The following is a 16,723-nucleotide window of genomic DNA, read 5'->3' on the forward strand; positions in this document are numbered from 1 at the left end:
TTTTGTATGGAATAACCGTCTCTTGTAATAAATTGAATTTCCTTATTTGTTGCTTTCTTTCCTCAAAACAATGATTACAAAGCAGTAGCAATTGGTTTGTATGGATAATATGTTAATAAAATCAAAATTAAAAAAAAAACCATCAAATCATTTCTTTTCCATGTTTTTACTTTTTTTTATGACGAGAATTAATGCATACACTCTGTATAAGCGCCCTTACTGACCGTAAAGCTGAAATACTGCTCTGTTACTGTATCAAAACTGCATTTGTGATTGATTGACATCCTTCTTTAGGGTAACCAGCACCCTTACTGCGCTTGTCTATACAGAGGTATTTTAATGCGCTGCAGCCAACCGAGAGAGTGCAGTAATAAAAAAAAAAGTGTTCTTGGCATATATAACCCAAACTAAATCATTCTAATAGACCTTGATGTGACAGTCACAGCCCTGGAAAATGAAACCATCCACTCACATAATCCTATATCATTACTGGATTTGCAACAATACTGAACTAATAAACATTGCTGTGTGCCAGACAGAGAAAAAAACAGCAATAATGTAATAGCATCTCTTCTCAAACTGACATTTCCTCCTTCAGCCAAGAAGAGCCTGTTCCATTTCATAGTGGCTTCCCTTTGAGGCCACTACTTAGGATCCTTAAGCATGTGAGTCACCAGTTAGGTTGTCTATCACTAAACTGCAAACTGGTAGGAACCACAGATATGAGCAAAACACTTACATGGACACGCTGATGCATTTAAACGATATGTGTTTAAAGAGCCAGTGGATGGTGTCCGGTAAGGAGAATCATTGGAAGGTAGTGCATGCTGGGTCAATATCGTCAGCACTTTTTATTCTTGTAAATCTTTCTTTTTATTATTATTAATTTCAGTAGGTAAAAGTTCAAATGGCACCTCACCCTTCTGGCTGCAATTGAAACAATTTAATCATTCACTTCACTTTGCCATTTTAGAGGTAGAGTGAAAGTGTGATTTTGAAATGGTGGGTTCTACACACAGACTTTAACTAAAGGGAACACTCTTGTCTCGCTAAGGAAAAGCTGACCTGAAGTGTATTGAATTCTGTCTGCCAACAGCTCTAACTCTTAATAATTATTATTTAAAAAAAATTAATAATTCATCAGTTCAACTTTGCTTTGCTTTTAAGTTTGACTTCTCATATATGGACAAACATTCATGAATTATGAATTCATTGTTGCTTGTGTTTTTACAATCTACTCTCAGTTAAAGTACTGTGGGCAGTACTAAAGCACGTACAGAACTGCATATGTGAGTTTGAATGTGAATGTGAGAGTGTGTGTGAGTGAGTGTATGTGTGTGTGTGTGTGTGTGTGGTGTGTGTGTGTGTGTGTGTGTGTGTGTGTGCGCGTGTGTGTGTGTGACATTAATGCATGATTCTGAGATCTAGCATGTTGGAGTTGAGTTTAAATGTCATTGTTTTTGTGCAATTAACAGCGTGTTCAGCCGTGGGCGTGCAGCGTCCAGTTGAGTTAGGAACAGTAAAACAAAGGATCATTGTTAGTTAACAGTGCGAAAGATCCCTTCTTGAAGGTCCATGTGAGACAGAAACCGCGTCTTAGTCATCGTCCATGTGACAGTGACCATTTCCTCTACGTGCAGAATAAGGATCAATTACACCACACTCATCCAAAACGGAGATCAGAGTGGGGGAAAAAAAGTAGCTAAACATACAGAGATGTCCAGACATGCCGTAGATAGCTTTTAACAGTTCTTCATTGCAATTGTTACGACAGTGAAGTTGGTGACTCCTCAAACAGAAAGAGAAGAAAAGGAGAAGTGTGAGACTGATCCAGGTGCAAGGCTATGAATGATTGGGCTTTACAGTCACACACTCTCAGCCTTCTTCAACCACTAATTCAACTGTTCATCAAAACTCTCTCTGTGTCATTGGGGCAGCCGTGGCCTATCGGTTTGTGAAGCGGGCTTGGGAGTGGAAGGTCGGTGGTTTGATCCTCTGGGCTGGCAGGAAGAATGTGGGTGGGTGGAGGGAGGGAATGAACAGTGCTTTCCCCCCCCCTGCAATATGCATGGCCGAAGTGCCCTTGAGTTAGGCACCTAACCCCCAACTGCTCCCCGGGTGCTGCGGCTGTGGCTGCCCACTGCTCTGTGTGTGTGTGTGTGTGTGTGTTTGTGTTCACTGCCCTTAGTGTGTGTGCTCATTGCTTACTGCTCTTAGTGCGCGTGTTCACCACGCTTTTTTGATGGGTTAAATGCAGAAGTCCTTGGAGGATGGCGCTCCCCCCACAACGTGATGTGACGTCGCGGTACTCTCTCAGTCATGACTGAGAGATCCACACAAGAATTCCAATGCCCTTTTACATAATACCTGAGCAAATGTCAAAGAATTTCTTCTTCTTCTTCTTCTTCTTCTTCTTCTTCTTCCTCTTCTTCTTCCTCTTCCTCTTCTTTGCTGTGTTGTGACACCCCATTTACAGTGGCTGCAGAGACAGTTACTCTTCGTGAATTAAAAGAACTGAAACTAAAGGGGTTTTCCAGTATGTTTTAATTATTGTCATGACAATATGACTGGTTGGGTCAAGGCTATATTGATAAAACTGACATTGAAAAATACATATAAGATTTGCTATCTCTTCATATAAGTATGTTATCTCTTCAAAATGAGCCCCAAAGAAATGAAGAAGTGAGCAGAATTACTTCACATTACTTTAACAACAGTGAAAGACAAACACTTTTACATCATTTTCATAGCCTGACTGTTACTTATTGTATAGAGACTCAACCCTGCCAGTAAGAATTATACCCCAAAACAGTGATATGTAACTCCATGTAACGATGTGAAACTGTGAATAGAGTTATGACTCAAAGCTGCAACTCATTAGCTTCACACATAAATCATATGATATGCAAACACACAGCTTGATCAGTTTGGTCTGTGGTTGCGAACAGGTATCTTTATGCCAGCCAACATGAGCCAATATATTTGCATGCATAGCCCAGACTGTTATTGAAGTAGTTGACTTCAATGTTAGACAACTTTCACCCAGTTCTGTTAAATTAGAAATTGATTTTCACTGTCTAATATTCAGTAAAATCACATGTGGAGAGAACACAATTAAGAGAAGGTATAAAGGCAAGCCACATACTGAATCTCTTTTCTTAGCTAATTGTCATGAGGATACCTAGCTCCTGCACAGGTATTGCTACCATTAGTGAACCAGAGAGATTTCTTTACTTAAACCAGTGTGTTCGGTACTGGACAGCTGCTATGAGTTCAAATGGCTTCAAGCTGCCCATTAGGTGTTCTGAAAGCATTTACTTTTTAAATGTTTTGACTTGATTTTGATTTTCCTTTTTAAACTTTAGCTATCAAGGTAACATGGGTTGCATTGGAAGCACACTGGGAGCACACTTTTTTTTTCTGTTGTTAGATGCCGAGATAGCGTACGTTACGAACCACTGTGGAAAAACTCTCTTGTTATAGGCTAATCCTAGATTCTTTTTCACTCATCATTTTATGTTCCTCTGGTTGTTTCCATTTTTTTTTTACACAACAGTTGAATGCCACTTTATCACTTTTATGAAATATTTTAGCTATATAGGTTCAGACAAACCGTACCACACGGTAGACTGGTGTCTAGCTAGCTGTAATTTATAGGCCCACTGTTAATGGCATGGCATCTATTATATCACATTGTTTAAGTAGTCTAATGCTCAGTTCCAAAACACTTTTTATGTTTTAAAATGAATGAAGAGCTTCAATACCAAAATTTCAAATTAGTGCCCCCTTACAACTATTAGGTGTCTGGTGTTCATGGTCGGCAACTATCTTCACACTTAGTACTCCTCTAATGTTTTGGATAAGTGGTGCCAAGTGTGAAGTGCTTAAGAGATTTACTCTTAATACTCAACTTTCTATTAAACAATCCCTTCAGTCAAGAGAGCCAAGAAATAAAATTCTCTTTACTGTTATTGCCAGCCATATACACAGTACACAGTGGGACGAAATTGCGTGTCCTCAGGACCATAGTAAGTTGGACCTGAAGACATTTCAGCATCCAAGAGTACTAACCTGGACTGCAGAACTTTGTCTCTCAAATGACGCTACAGGAAGATTCAGGGCTAAGTAAATAAGTAAGTAACACAGCTGCTGTTCCTGAATATCAAGTGTATAGGTAATGAATGTCTGGTTACAAGAGAAGGAAATAATCATTTTTGCACAGAAAAGCCAGCACAGACTAGACTCCTCATAAATCTCAGCAGAAGGCATGTCTCTAATACTCTCCATAGATATACTGCTGCCTTTGCACTGTGTCGGCAATTCTGTTAAGCCAGATGTGGTAAATGTTTGAATTGTGTCTTCTGAAAGAGATGTATCATTACAGTGAAATCCTGTTGATTAAACAAAAAGTACTTCAGACAGTCAAGATCCGGGGGAAACTTAATTTAGGAAGACCACCCGAACTACAAAACAGACTGCTGTTCACTCCATGGAGAAAATGCTAAACTGTGTGCTAAACTGTGTGTGTTAATTCCAGTAGTGTTCAGATATTTGCTATATTTGACAACTAGCCTCCATCACCAATCATTTACAGTTCAAAAGATTTGCTGTGGTTTTTGTAATTCAATACTCTCTTAAACAAATCGAATACGGTTGACTCCAGGAAGCTACAGTAAGCAAGGAAAACGTAGCACAGTGTTACCATACCTATGAGCTGGGAGAGTGCTTACTCAGACTCCCTAATGGCCTGAGACGTCTGGTCGTAATTATGCGAGCTGATCCTCTCCTCTCTGCTTTCCAGCTACTTTTCAGGTTCAGGGAAACCCATGCCTCTCTAACCAGGTCTCAGTCTAACCCAATAACTAAATATTTTAACTGCCTCTAATAATTACACATTTTGGTACAAGTGTAGTTCTTTGAATGCTGTACTGCAGTGCTCTATCTGACAAGCCAGCTCTGGGTTCACTGCCCACAGGTTTTTATTTCTTTTAGCGTGGGGACGGGGGGGCTATGAAATGTTGGAAAGTGCATATTGGGTGCTTCACACAGTTTTTCCTTTCACTTGGTCACTACTTTGAGGAATGTCTGAAGAAACCAAATTTCCCCATTTAAAACAGAAAACATTTCATAGACAGATTGAATAGCTTTGTGGCACCTTTATTTGAAATCTCAATCCTGCTGTATGTGTAGATGAAAATGTAGGATATATAACATAATCGATGACAATAGCATGGGTTTACAGTTATACATTACATCCTGCATTCAAAGATATTAGTTGTGCCTTGCACAGATTTACTGCCTCTGTAAACAAACAAACAAAAAAGATAAACACCAAACAACTAGACAGTGAGCGCAACATAACTAGCCACGCCTGCCTCTGTAGGGTCTGCAGGGATGGAATCCCTACACGGCGAGATTCCGCCCGCGCGTCGGCGTGGAGTTGGCAGAAATGGATAGCGTCACTCCTTGAAGGGCGGCGCGATGTGCAGGAGGTGTTTTCCAACTTTAAAAGCGCAGGAGACTGCCCCTCACTCAAGCGCTGCGTCATAAAGACCGGGAGTCACAGAAATCTCAATCAGAAAAACAGTGGCAGAGACAGCAAAGCGCACCTCACTTTCCATACCTCCTCTCTGAGCGGTTGCCAAACTACTTTGGAGAACCTTAGAAAGAGAATCACAAAGCCATACGCAAGTCTTTAAATATACATCTTAGAAACCTGGCACGCTGTCTTTGGGATGCAGACGCTTAAAAAGAAAGGCTAATATCGTAGATTTGTTTGAAAATCATCTTTCCCGAATTATCCGCATTGATATTTCTTGATAACCTTTGATATTTATTGCCAATGGTAAAGCGGAGTTTTGATATATTTTTCATTTAGTTATCTTTGCCGCTCAAAAGTTGAATGTATAATACTAGCTGTCTGACGCTTCAGTCAAGACCTAACTTTGGACCACGCTCTTCGCCGGTTTTGGGAATTGAGAGCGGATTGCCTTTTGCTGCCAGTATGAAGTCTGCTGAAGAGGGTAAGCGCTACTTTTCATTGTGCTTAAAGTCAGCAGCGTGTGCGATTGTCTGTTACACTTTTATTTGTTTTCTATTGTTTACTCCCTCACATTTTTTTATCTTTAACGTTTTAATGAAAGGTAATGTTCAGAGGAAAATACGAGAATCGTTTATTTACTGGAGGAATAATCGCAATACAATTCAGTGTAGCCTAGGTGCCTACCAATAGGTGTCCTCTATGCCCAAGTCAAGATGTGTGATACTTCAGAAGCTGATGCTGAGCCGGTCAGTGGCAACTGAGGGAAACATTCCACTAACGTTAGTCTAGTTGTTTGAAACTGTCTGAGAATAACATTTTGTGCAATTTAATTTAATTTCGATGTTTATTTATTTACTTACTTATTTAACTAATAATATTAGCACATGCAGCTGTACTTTCTGCTACTGCTGCTACTTCCACAACTGCAACCACTACTTCTTATGCTACTATTACAACAACTCCCCTAAAGACACCAGCACGGTTAGACCTCTTTTCTTTTGGTGTCGCTGACATTTTAGAGTGAAGGGAGGTCAGTAAAATGACCAGAGAGCACAATCAGCAGTGATTAGTATATGTGTAAACACATCTTTGGTGGACAAGTCCAGCGTGCCCACTATAACAATGTGCATCCTAGTCTTTGACAATCAATCTGAGAGGGAAAGCACTCCAATGCTGATGTCATGGACTTTCTGTGGATTTGGGGTTTTCTTCAGTCTTTGAGGTTTTCAGCCACTGGTTTGCGTGTATGTGTATTAGTGGGAGGGGTGGTATCATTATTATTCATTTTCAGACTCAGACTGTGGAGGCCTCATAATTGATAACAGATTCATGGGGTGTTGGATTGGTGGGAGGAGATGGCTCACCACCACTAAGCCTAACCAGTGTGCTGACAGAAGCAGGATTCATGCTTTACTCTCCCCCCCTCTCACGCTCTCTCTGTGGGGACTTTTACCCACAACCCCAATCACAAACTCCCAGTTAGCCAGCCTGAGTCTCCTAAGCCTGGAAGCCCTCTGGCAGTTGTTGAATCCACTCACCCTTATGCACTGTCAAGGTCTAGCATCCCATGCACAGTTTTGTCTCAAAACAGAAAACACATCTGCTGCTGGCCAAGTCATTTGTGTGAGAAAATAAATATCTAACTATTTATGTCTCCCATCTCATGATAGGTTTGCTTGGCTCAGCCAACCTGAACATGCAAAATGGACCAGGTGACTGAGTGAAAGTCTGTCTGTTGTTTAAAATACTTGCCAGTGAGATTGGGTGAGGCACAGAGTGCACATGGTGTTAAAAAAAGAAAAAAAGATAGCACTTTCCTCCCATTAAAACCTCAAACCGGGGTTGCAACCTCCTTTGAGTGAGCGTCACACTACTAATAAGGAAGAGATAAGCATACCCTCTGCATTTGTGCGGAGATTTTCAGACAGAACAGGATGTGAAAAGTTGCGGTATTACTTAAGAGGCTATTTAAAGACAGAAACAGTAACTAGGTAGAGGAGACTGTTAATATCACCTGCAGAATCAAACTAAAGATGAGCTCCCTAAGGGATGGAGAACCTGACTTTGACTTCAGCCTTCTCTTTGAGTACAACCGAGGAGAGAGCACTATAGAAAGAGGTGTGTTACCAAGTGATGCAAAAGACACTGATGAATGGATGTGAAACGCTAGTACAAGTTTGTATCAACTGTCTGGGTTTGCCTGAAGTTATGATTTACTTCATATTGTATACAAAAGACTGGTCCGCAATTTTTAATAGAGGTAGATCACCACGCTATGTAAGTACTGAATAAATTTATGTGGTCAAATAGACTTGTCTCTATATGACCTTTTTTCTCTCTTTTTAATTTACTGTTTCTGTGCATTGTTAAGAACTTGAGCTTTCAGAAATGTCAAATAGAACTGTGTTGTACTACAATGATAGGAATTAGCAAAAAATGGATATTTCCCCAAGATATGAAGAAATGTTTAGTTACCATTGGTGCTGAATTTCATGTTTCAGGCATGTTAAAAATGATCCAATTATTGTGGCTAAGTAAAAAAAAAAAGTTTTACTTTGAACATTAGAACAAAGTCATTTAGACCATGCACAGCTTACTCTGAGCTACGGCTGTTTCTGGAAATAGTCAGTCATGAACTAATTTTAGAAGACCTGCCCACGCAAACTGTGCTGCATGACAGGTTCATCATTTCACATGGTGTCCTGTTTACATAGCATTGTGGTTCACAAATATAAAATGAAAGGTAAAATGGGGATTGCCACAATGCTATTTCACAATTTCATTTTTGTATGTGTGTGTGTGTGTGTGTGTGTGTGTGTGTGTGTGTGTGAGTGTCTTTTTTTGCTTTGTTTCATTTACCAAGAAATGCGAGCTCCAAGGCTAATCAGAAATGTCACACTACTTGTCTCTGTCAATTACTTTTTTTTTTTTTTTGCTTAGATATACATACCCATGGGAGTATCTAACATACTCTGTCAACTATAAGTTGTTTACTTCAGTCACAAGCTCACAGACATGCAGAGTGCTGTCAGGTTACCACAAGGGAGAACACTAATTCACAGGGGAGAACTAACTCACACACCGAGTTTCACCTATCAATCAAAGGCAGCTAATCTTTAGTACGGATCGATTCCTACCTGAACCTTATATTCCCGTCTCTTATGATCTCACATTATCCCGTAATAATAGAGCTACTGCACACTCTGAATGATTCTTAGAACCGACAGACTGTGTGCTATTCTACTGTTAAATATTTAATGTGATCACATGTACCATGTTTTGCATGCTTGTTTTATTAAGCCTCATAAAGGGAAGACAAATATGTTTTCTTCTTTGTGTTTCAGAGGCTTTTAGCCACACACCAAATGTCAGCTTGTCTCTGCCTCTTGGTATGGGGAACCCGTGTCTGGCAACTCAGTACCACAGCTTGCAGACCAGCCCCATCATCTCTGTCTCATCCTGCCATCAGGCAGGTTATGGGCTGCATGAGGACGCTGTAGCCTCCGGGTACTACCTGTCCCATGGGTTGCGGCCCAATGGAGCGCCACCTCTAGAGAGCCCACGCATCGAAATTACGTCCTATGGCCAGTTTCCTGAAGAGGAGGTGGAGGAGAGCAGCAGTGTTGACCCAATGGCCAAGCGAGTCAACATTGTGACGTTGACCCTGCCTAACACTGACGGCTATCGTGACCCCAGCTGTCTGAGCCCTGCTAGTAGCCTGTCTTCCCGCAGCTGCAACTCAGAGGCCTCTTCCTATGAGTCAGGCCTCTTCAACTATGACAACTCCCCTCAGAACTCACCCTGGCAGTCACCATGTGTCTCACCCAAAGGCTCTTCATCTCTGCTGTCTTGCCCCCATGCACCTTGCTCCTCCTCCTCTCCCCGTCAGTCCCCCTCCACCTCCCCTCATGCAGGCATGGCAACTGAAGATGGCTGGGCAGGGCTACCACGGGGTTCCCGTCCCAACTCACCCTCCTGTAATGTGGGCGGGCCTGGTAAAAGAAAGTACAGCTTTAACGGTGCCCCCTACAGACAGCCATCTTATTCACCACACCAGTCACCAGTGCCATCCCCTCGTGGTTCGCCAAGGGTCAGTGTGACCGATGACAACTGGATCGCCAACACCAACCAGTACACCAACTCAGCCATCGTGGCCGCCATCAACGCCCTGACCACAGATGGCATGGCCGACCTGAGTGAAGCAGTGCCCCCAAAATCCCGCAAGACCAACCTGGAACATGCCACCACTATGAACCTGAAGGTGGAGCCTGAGGGAGAGGGGCTTGGCCCAGGAAACGAGCTCTGCCAGGAGGACTACTCCACCAACCGTCAGCCGTTCAAGAAGGAGAGCTACTACACAGGTTTTCTTGACGTGCCCCAGAACACCTACTCTTGGCCCAAGCCCAAGCCTTATGTCAGGTAGGTGACAGCCATGTAGAAGCGGTGCTCTCTTGGTTCAAAGCTGGGGCGTAATATAAGATATAAGAATGTAAGATCCTTGAGAAGATCCTTTGAAAAAGTCTGTTCACTGCATAGTTTCAGCATGATTGGATTTAGAGGAGAGTGGTAGGAATCACAGAGATCAGTGAATTGATGAGTACTCACATAGATATCATGATTAATGATTTTGTTTCCATAAAATAAATATGTAAAACTGCACATCTAAGTGCAACAAGTTTTCATCAGAGCATGCTTGTCCTCTTGTTTTCCGTACTTAAACTTGTTTATGTAACATAAGCGTAAATTTGTTTTAATCTTCAAAGACCACAGTGGCTGCAGTCAAATTTAATCGCTGATCGCTTTCCAAAAAGCACTTTCTTTGAAGATCAAAAACATGTCATAAATCATATTTTGCAGGGTTGGAGTGGTGGAGTCTGCTTGCCTCGGTTTTCATAGCAACCTACACATAAACATACACACCCAAATATATCTCTTTATTATTGTGTTCAGATTGTCTTTTTTTTAAAGAGAGACCACCTCAGTCCTCTGGGGGGGTACCGCTCAACATGTTGTCGTTTTCCGCTGCGGCTGTACTTTCCTGCCGGAAATCAAGTGTTTGATTAAGATAATGCAGGAGCAGGAAGGGATGGTGACATGGCTGGGGGAGAGGCAATGGAGTCAGCCGGAGAATAAGCCTGGGCAGCTTGCTGATCTCCGCTCTGGCCCCCATGTGATGTCATGCCCTGAGCGTCCCGATAAAGAAGAAAGGGGGAAACTAGTTCGTTTTGGGTCAGCAAACACACCAGAAGTTCCAACAGAATGGCATAGATTGGCTTTCATGGTAGCTTTTTAGGTCACTGCACTTTATGTTTTACAGAGCTTCCGTCTGAGGGAAATATAGTCTTACAAAAATGTCTGTTTTCTTTAGATATCCTCACAGTTTTCATGTGGGAAGCTTCTTGCTCTCTCAGATGGCTATCTGAAGCATAGTCAGACTGGGAAGGTTTGGCTCAACCATTTGGAATGAAGATATTGTTTAGATTTGACATTTTCTTACATGATTTTTAAAAGCTTCATGACCATTTGATTATAGGTTAGGAATTAGTTTATCTGTTTAATAGGTTTTACTACTACACTACTGAATCAGCCAAGCGTGACCACCTGCTACATTACGATAGACATATCAAAGTCCAAATAGGACACATGGTCTTTCGATTAATATTCATAAGAGTCTGTAATTAGTAGGCAGGGTAGAGGAATTAAGTCTGTCAAACCACAACTCCGGCTGATATGATTAGAGGCAGTGATGAAATGGAAAGGCTGAAATCACGATGCTTTCCAGAGTTTGGAAAAAAAAAGTCTGTTTGGAATAATTTGATTAGCATGTGTCAGGGCTGTATGTGAGGCAGTGTGTGTGTGTGTGTGTGTGTGTGTGTATTACAGTGTTAAATCTTCACCTACTTTTTCGGGTTTGCAGCCCATCTCTGCCGGCTCTGGATTGGCAGCTCCCATCCTGCTCTGGACCGTACAGTCTACAGATTGAAGTGCAGCCCAAATCTCACCACCGCGCCCACTATGAGACCGAGGGCAGCCGCGGGGCAGTGAAGGCCCTGGGGGGAGGTCACCCTGTAGTACAGGTACCTAACACTCCCTCACCTAAATAATTCATTTAGTTATTTTGAAAAAAAAAACCACATTATGAACCACACTGAACATATGGCAAATGCTACAGATATACAAAGGCTTAGCAGCATATGGCTTTGGGCACAATAACTGCTAAATCCTGTTTTCTTAATCAGAAAAGGATGCATTTTGTTGTAATGTTTACAAATAGTCTCTCTGCTTTATACAACAAAGCCTCTTTGACATTCTGACTGCTTTAGCTCTTTATTATGGCAGGTGTGTGTAAGGGTGTTGGGTAAACGACGAATGTGTGTGTTATTAATGGCCCATGAAGCTAAGAGTCAATCTGCTGTAACAGAAGGTCAGTCAGAATGGCAGTTACACATACTGACCTAATTAGCATGGAGCAGGACCATCAGTTCTCAGTATTGTGTTTGGCAGTGTTTTAAGAGCACACGTCACCAGCGTAGCAATGGATCAACACAGGGCTCCTTTCTCCCTCTCTTAAGACCTGAGTCTGTCATCTTGTTTGTACATTTTAGTTTATTCAAGGTGGAGCACATGGTAATAAGGTGTGTATTTGCATGTCTGTTTTTGTTTGTGGTTGCTTGTGTGTGTGTGTGTGTGTGTGTGTGTGTGTGCATGTGTGTGTCTGAATAGTTGTCACTGGAAATACAACGATTTGTACATGAAGGCATTGCTATTCCAATGAACAGGATCCACCAGAATTACATAGCAAGCTGAAATCCATGCACTACAGCTGTTTTCCAAACCCCAGACCTGTTTTCACTACAGTCAGACCTGCACAGTTTCACTTCCCACCGCAGCTGTTAACCCCACTACCCCCACCCCAAAAGTATCAGACCTAATTTGTCAAGTCTCAGGTATTATTTATAAATGATCTCCACCCCCTACATAAAAACTCATACATCAATTCTGAGGGCAAATTTGTTAACAGACTCCCACCTCCTGCTGAAACCGTCAGAGAGGCTCAACGGAGTGTTGACTGTCAGGGTTCTGGCATGTTCTGCTGGACTTGACTTGGTTTAAGCCAGGTCATTACTCATGATGTTGCTCTTCAAAGGAGGTCCAAGTGAGTGAGTGCTGAGAGGTGAGTTAGACTCCCGCTGCTCTAGCATTGCTTTGATCAGGAGGCACTGGCTAAGAAGAGGAGTGTGAGGACCGATGAGCTGTGGAATTATTCTCCTAATTCCAACTCCTCATTAATCTAGCATTAACAGTTCGAATCATAACCTATGTATTCAGTGCTGTTTATTTCACTCTCTCTCTCTCTCTCTCTCTCCTCATTTTCTTTTTACTGGCATTTGCTGTTTTCAGCCAGCGCAAGACAGTAAAATTGTGACTCAGAGAGAGAGAGAGAGTTATAAACACCACTTTACTGATGCAATTTTCCTGTGACACATTTTTCTCATATCTTTAACTTTTACTTGATCTATTACCCTAAACGGTGACGTTTTGTGTGAAATATTTGGAGGGTTTCAAAATCCTCAAGACCGTTGATATAAAGCCAAAAAGAGTAGTTGTTTGCGAATGAGCAGATGGCGGTGGCTCAACTGCAACTGCTCTCCTTGGTCTGGTTTAAGCAATACCTCACCCAGAGAGACAAGGCCAGAAAAAAAAAAAAAAAAAAAAGGCAAGCTCAAGTTAGCAACCGAGTGCTCCTCAGAGTAAAGACATGATTTTACCTAAAGCCTATAGCTTCTGTGTGCCAGCCGTGATGAGGGTAGAAAGGGGAGGTGGGTTCCAGTGAGGTCCCTGTGCCTGATGGTAATGAAGAGCAGGCGCTAGGTGGGTGCAGTCATGAGGAATGAGCGAATGGCGACAGGGGCTGGGGGGAGCAGGAGGGCACTGGGAGTCATCAGGCAGGCAGACAGGCAGCTGAGGCCCTACCACATCCCTCCCTCTTCCCACCTCCACTCCCCTGGAGACCCTCTGCTTCCTGCTGATTAAAAGCCCAGGGCCCCAGAGGTGGGCTGCTGGGGAGAGGGGCCAGGGTGGGGTGAAAGTCCCAAAGCTCATCTGATGCCACCCGTGCAGGCTCCAGGGGAACTCACCGCTTCACCACTGATGTCATTTCTGGTGAAGTGCATCCCTTTAAAGCAGCCTCCCAGGTCAACCCCGCTCTCTCTCACCCATCTCTCTGATAAACACGTCAAAACAGAACCCACTGTTTTTGTTCACGGTTGGATGGGATCGTACTATATCTATTGTGGCAGTGACAGGCTTTCCTGGACCACCAAAACAACAACAAAAGATAAAGCCACATATTCTAAACACCCCCCTGGCTTTATTGAGCAACACGCTGCATTTCTAAACTGCTGATGCATTGTATATATATATTTTTTATGGGTGAGATCAGACAAAAAGGTTGTGACTCCTTACTCTCAGTTCTCTCCGCGGCTTGACTGCTCATTAGTTATCGCAGAGGTTCTGTTGCTCTCCTGTAATGAGCAGAGGTGTTTTTCTAACCCCTTCCACGGCCGCTGCCAAACACACAGGCTTGCCTTTGTTTAGGAAATTTCCCTTTGTAACGCTGACATCACTCCCTGAGCCTCCCTAGCATGGAACTCCTCTGGCTACACACGGCAATACGTTCAAGAAAGAGAAAGAGATAGAATGAAAGAAAGGGGGCCAGAAGAGACGCCAGTGCAGAGATGGAAAGCTTAAGATAATGAGGTGCCATGTTCTGCCGACTATCCCACTGACCGCCCTCTTCCATCAGTCCACCTCTCTGGTTTGTTCAAATCTTTTTTTTTTTTTTCTTTTCTCTTTTTTGCTCACTCTCTTTACCTCCGTTACTAATAGGGTGCTGTCATGTCACCCCCTCTCTTCTCATGAGTGGATAATCTGACTCCTTCTTGCTGTTTTTCCAGTTTGACTGCTGCTAACCACATTTCCATAAAGGACATACCCCCTTGTCTGTGGTACAAGCTTTCCCCAGTACCACAGAAATGTTCAAGAGCTACACAATGGTTTTCAAAGGCATTTGGCAGAGAGTACTCAAGGTCTACCTTCAAATGGAACTTCACTTTGAGACTGATGATTTTTCCAAACGAAGTGACATTGAATGTATTTGCCAGAATTGAATAACATGGAATTATGTTTTGCAGAGGGTAATTACCTGTGACACGACCCTTTAAATATTATAATGGATTGAATTATTATTAACATGGGGGTAAAGGCAGAGTAAGCTAGCCAGTTATGCTAACAGTGACATACAGTACACTTTAGTCTAATGCGTAAAAGGAAACAAAACATTGATATACACTGACATACAGTGACACTGTAACAAAAAGGTAATCAGTCTTCAAGGTGTCATTGTGATGGGCTTTCCACTTTAGGCCTTGGCATGGAAAATTCTAGACATTTTTAGTCTAGTTTGAGCATTGTCAGTGTAGCACAGGGACTTTACCTTCGTTGGTACATCATTTGTTCATTATCATTGTACATCCTTGGCTATTGTTCAGCAACATTCCACTCCATATAACCTTTGTTACATCTTTCATCAATGTGAAGTTACACAGTTTAGTCAGTATTTATCCTCTAATACTGAAACAAGCAAACTGTTTAAACCTTTGAACCGTCCAGACTAACAGGAGCAGAGCAGTAAGTAGTTACCATCACAAGTAGTGATAAGGTAAAATTTGGTACCCTGGGAGGTAAAGAAGAGTGAGTGATTATCTCTCTCATCACAGGGACAACTCCAATCTGTGTTGTTCCTTACCAAAAAAGTATTTAGTCCTTTTGGCCAGACCCCCCAAAGCACGGTCCTTCTTTTGCGGGGCTTCCCTTACTCACGACCTTGGTATTGGGAAACCACTAATTGCAGCCAAAGAGCAACTGGAGAAATGGTACAAAATAACTGCATTTTCACTGGTTTGAGGCAAGGACCACAGATTTATGAGGTAAGACACTGGTGGCTGCCGTTTATACCAGGGGTACTGAAATCCCATGTACGTCAGTGTGTAGCCTTTGGCAAAACTTTTGGTTATAAGCAGTTCTTCTAAAGCCATCAATTTATATGGAGCTTAGAGTTCTATGATCACTGGTCTAGACAAGGGGCCCTCACTTGAAACCCTGGCCCTCAGTGATATAACATTCGTTTTTCGTTAGACTTCAGTACACAGCATGGATTATAACTACTCTGCTGCAAGCAAAAAAAGTGCCTTTGGTTACTTCTGTAGCCAAATACAATAAAATGTCTCAGATACACACACACACACACACTCACACACACACACACACACACAGGGTTAGGGTTTTGTGTAGCAAACAGTGAAGATAGCTTATGAATAGGTTTGGAGAGGAATAGACGACTTGGATGAGTGTAGATTTAATCTGGTACACTGAGGCCTCGCTTTGTAACTGTCAGCACTCAGTAGTTAACCTGATATTATGCCAAGGGGGTCCCACTCCTCCGCTTGGCTGAAGTGTCTCCCCCCTCCACTGCGCCACGTGCACTGCTAGTCATGATATTTTTCCACTCTGAAGATGATGAGCGAGAGTGGGGGAGGGAACCCAGGGAAGACCTTCCTATTAGTTATAGTCTTTAAGTGGCAAGGCCGCTCAGTTCCTTAAACGAATGGGAAAGGTGATAACAAATGCCATAACTTCCAAAAAAAAAAGATGATAAATAGATACAGATGATAACAAAAGACAGAAGAAATATTACCGTTGAACAGAAACTGTCACAAACTATCTGGTCAGAATTTGACTCAATATCACAAACTCTTATGCAAAGTAACAGCCAAAGAGTGTTGAGCCTTTTGTCGGCGTGTTCGTCTAATGACCGTTAAGTGTTGAAGCAGCAGGAAAAAAAAAAGAAGAAACAATTAATGAATGAGGACAGCGATAAGTTAGCTGTTTTGTTCAGACTCAACGTAAGCGTCATGTGTGCAGATTATGGTGGGAGGAGGAGAGGGGTCAGAGGAACACATATGGTAAACGTATCTACTAAGGTCGCCCAAGGGGGACAAACCGCGTTCCTTTATTGTCGGGAAGACCAGCGTCACTGACGGTTGCCTGACCTCATTAATCACTTCCTCTCGAGCATGAGGTCACTCTTGCTTTGAATGTGAGCTCCCGTACAGCCATTAC

The 16,723-nt window shown here is 42.5% G+C and overlaps 1 protein-coding gene across 1 annotated transcript in view; it reads left to right on the forward strand.

Annotated features, from left to right (window-relative positions):
- Nucleotides 1–5,902: 5,902 nt before the first annotated feature.
- LOC115819629 (nuclear factor of activated T-cells, cytoplasmic 1-like) overlaps nucleotides 5,903–16,723 on the forward strand; it is a 39,519-nt gene continuing 28,698 nt past the window's right edge. Inside the window, exons 1-3 of the mRNA XM_030783132.1 lie at nucleotides 5,903–6,023; nucleotides 8,887–9,961; nucleotides 11,460–11,619. Of these exons, the coding sequence (XP_030638992.1) occupies nucleotides 5,903–6,023; nucleotides 8,887–9,961; nucleotides 11,460–11,619 (1,356 nt within the window). The remainder of the gene's footprint in view (nucleotides 6,024–8,886; nucleotides 9,962–11,459; nucleotides 11,620–16,723) is intronic.

This window comes from Chanos chanos, chromosome 8, assembly GCF_902362185.1.
Source record: "Chanos chanos chromosome 8, fChaCha1.1, whole genome shotgun sequence".
Taxonomy (NCBI): Eukaryota; Metazoa; Chordata; class Actinopteri; order Gonorynchiformes; family Chanidae; genus Chanos; species Chanos chanos.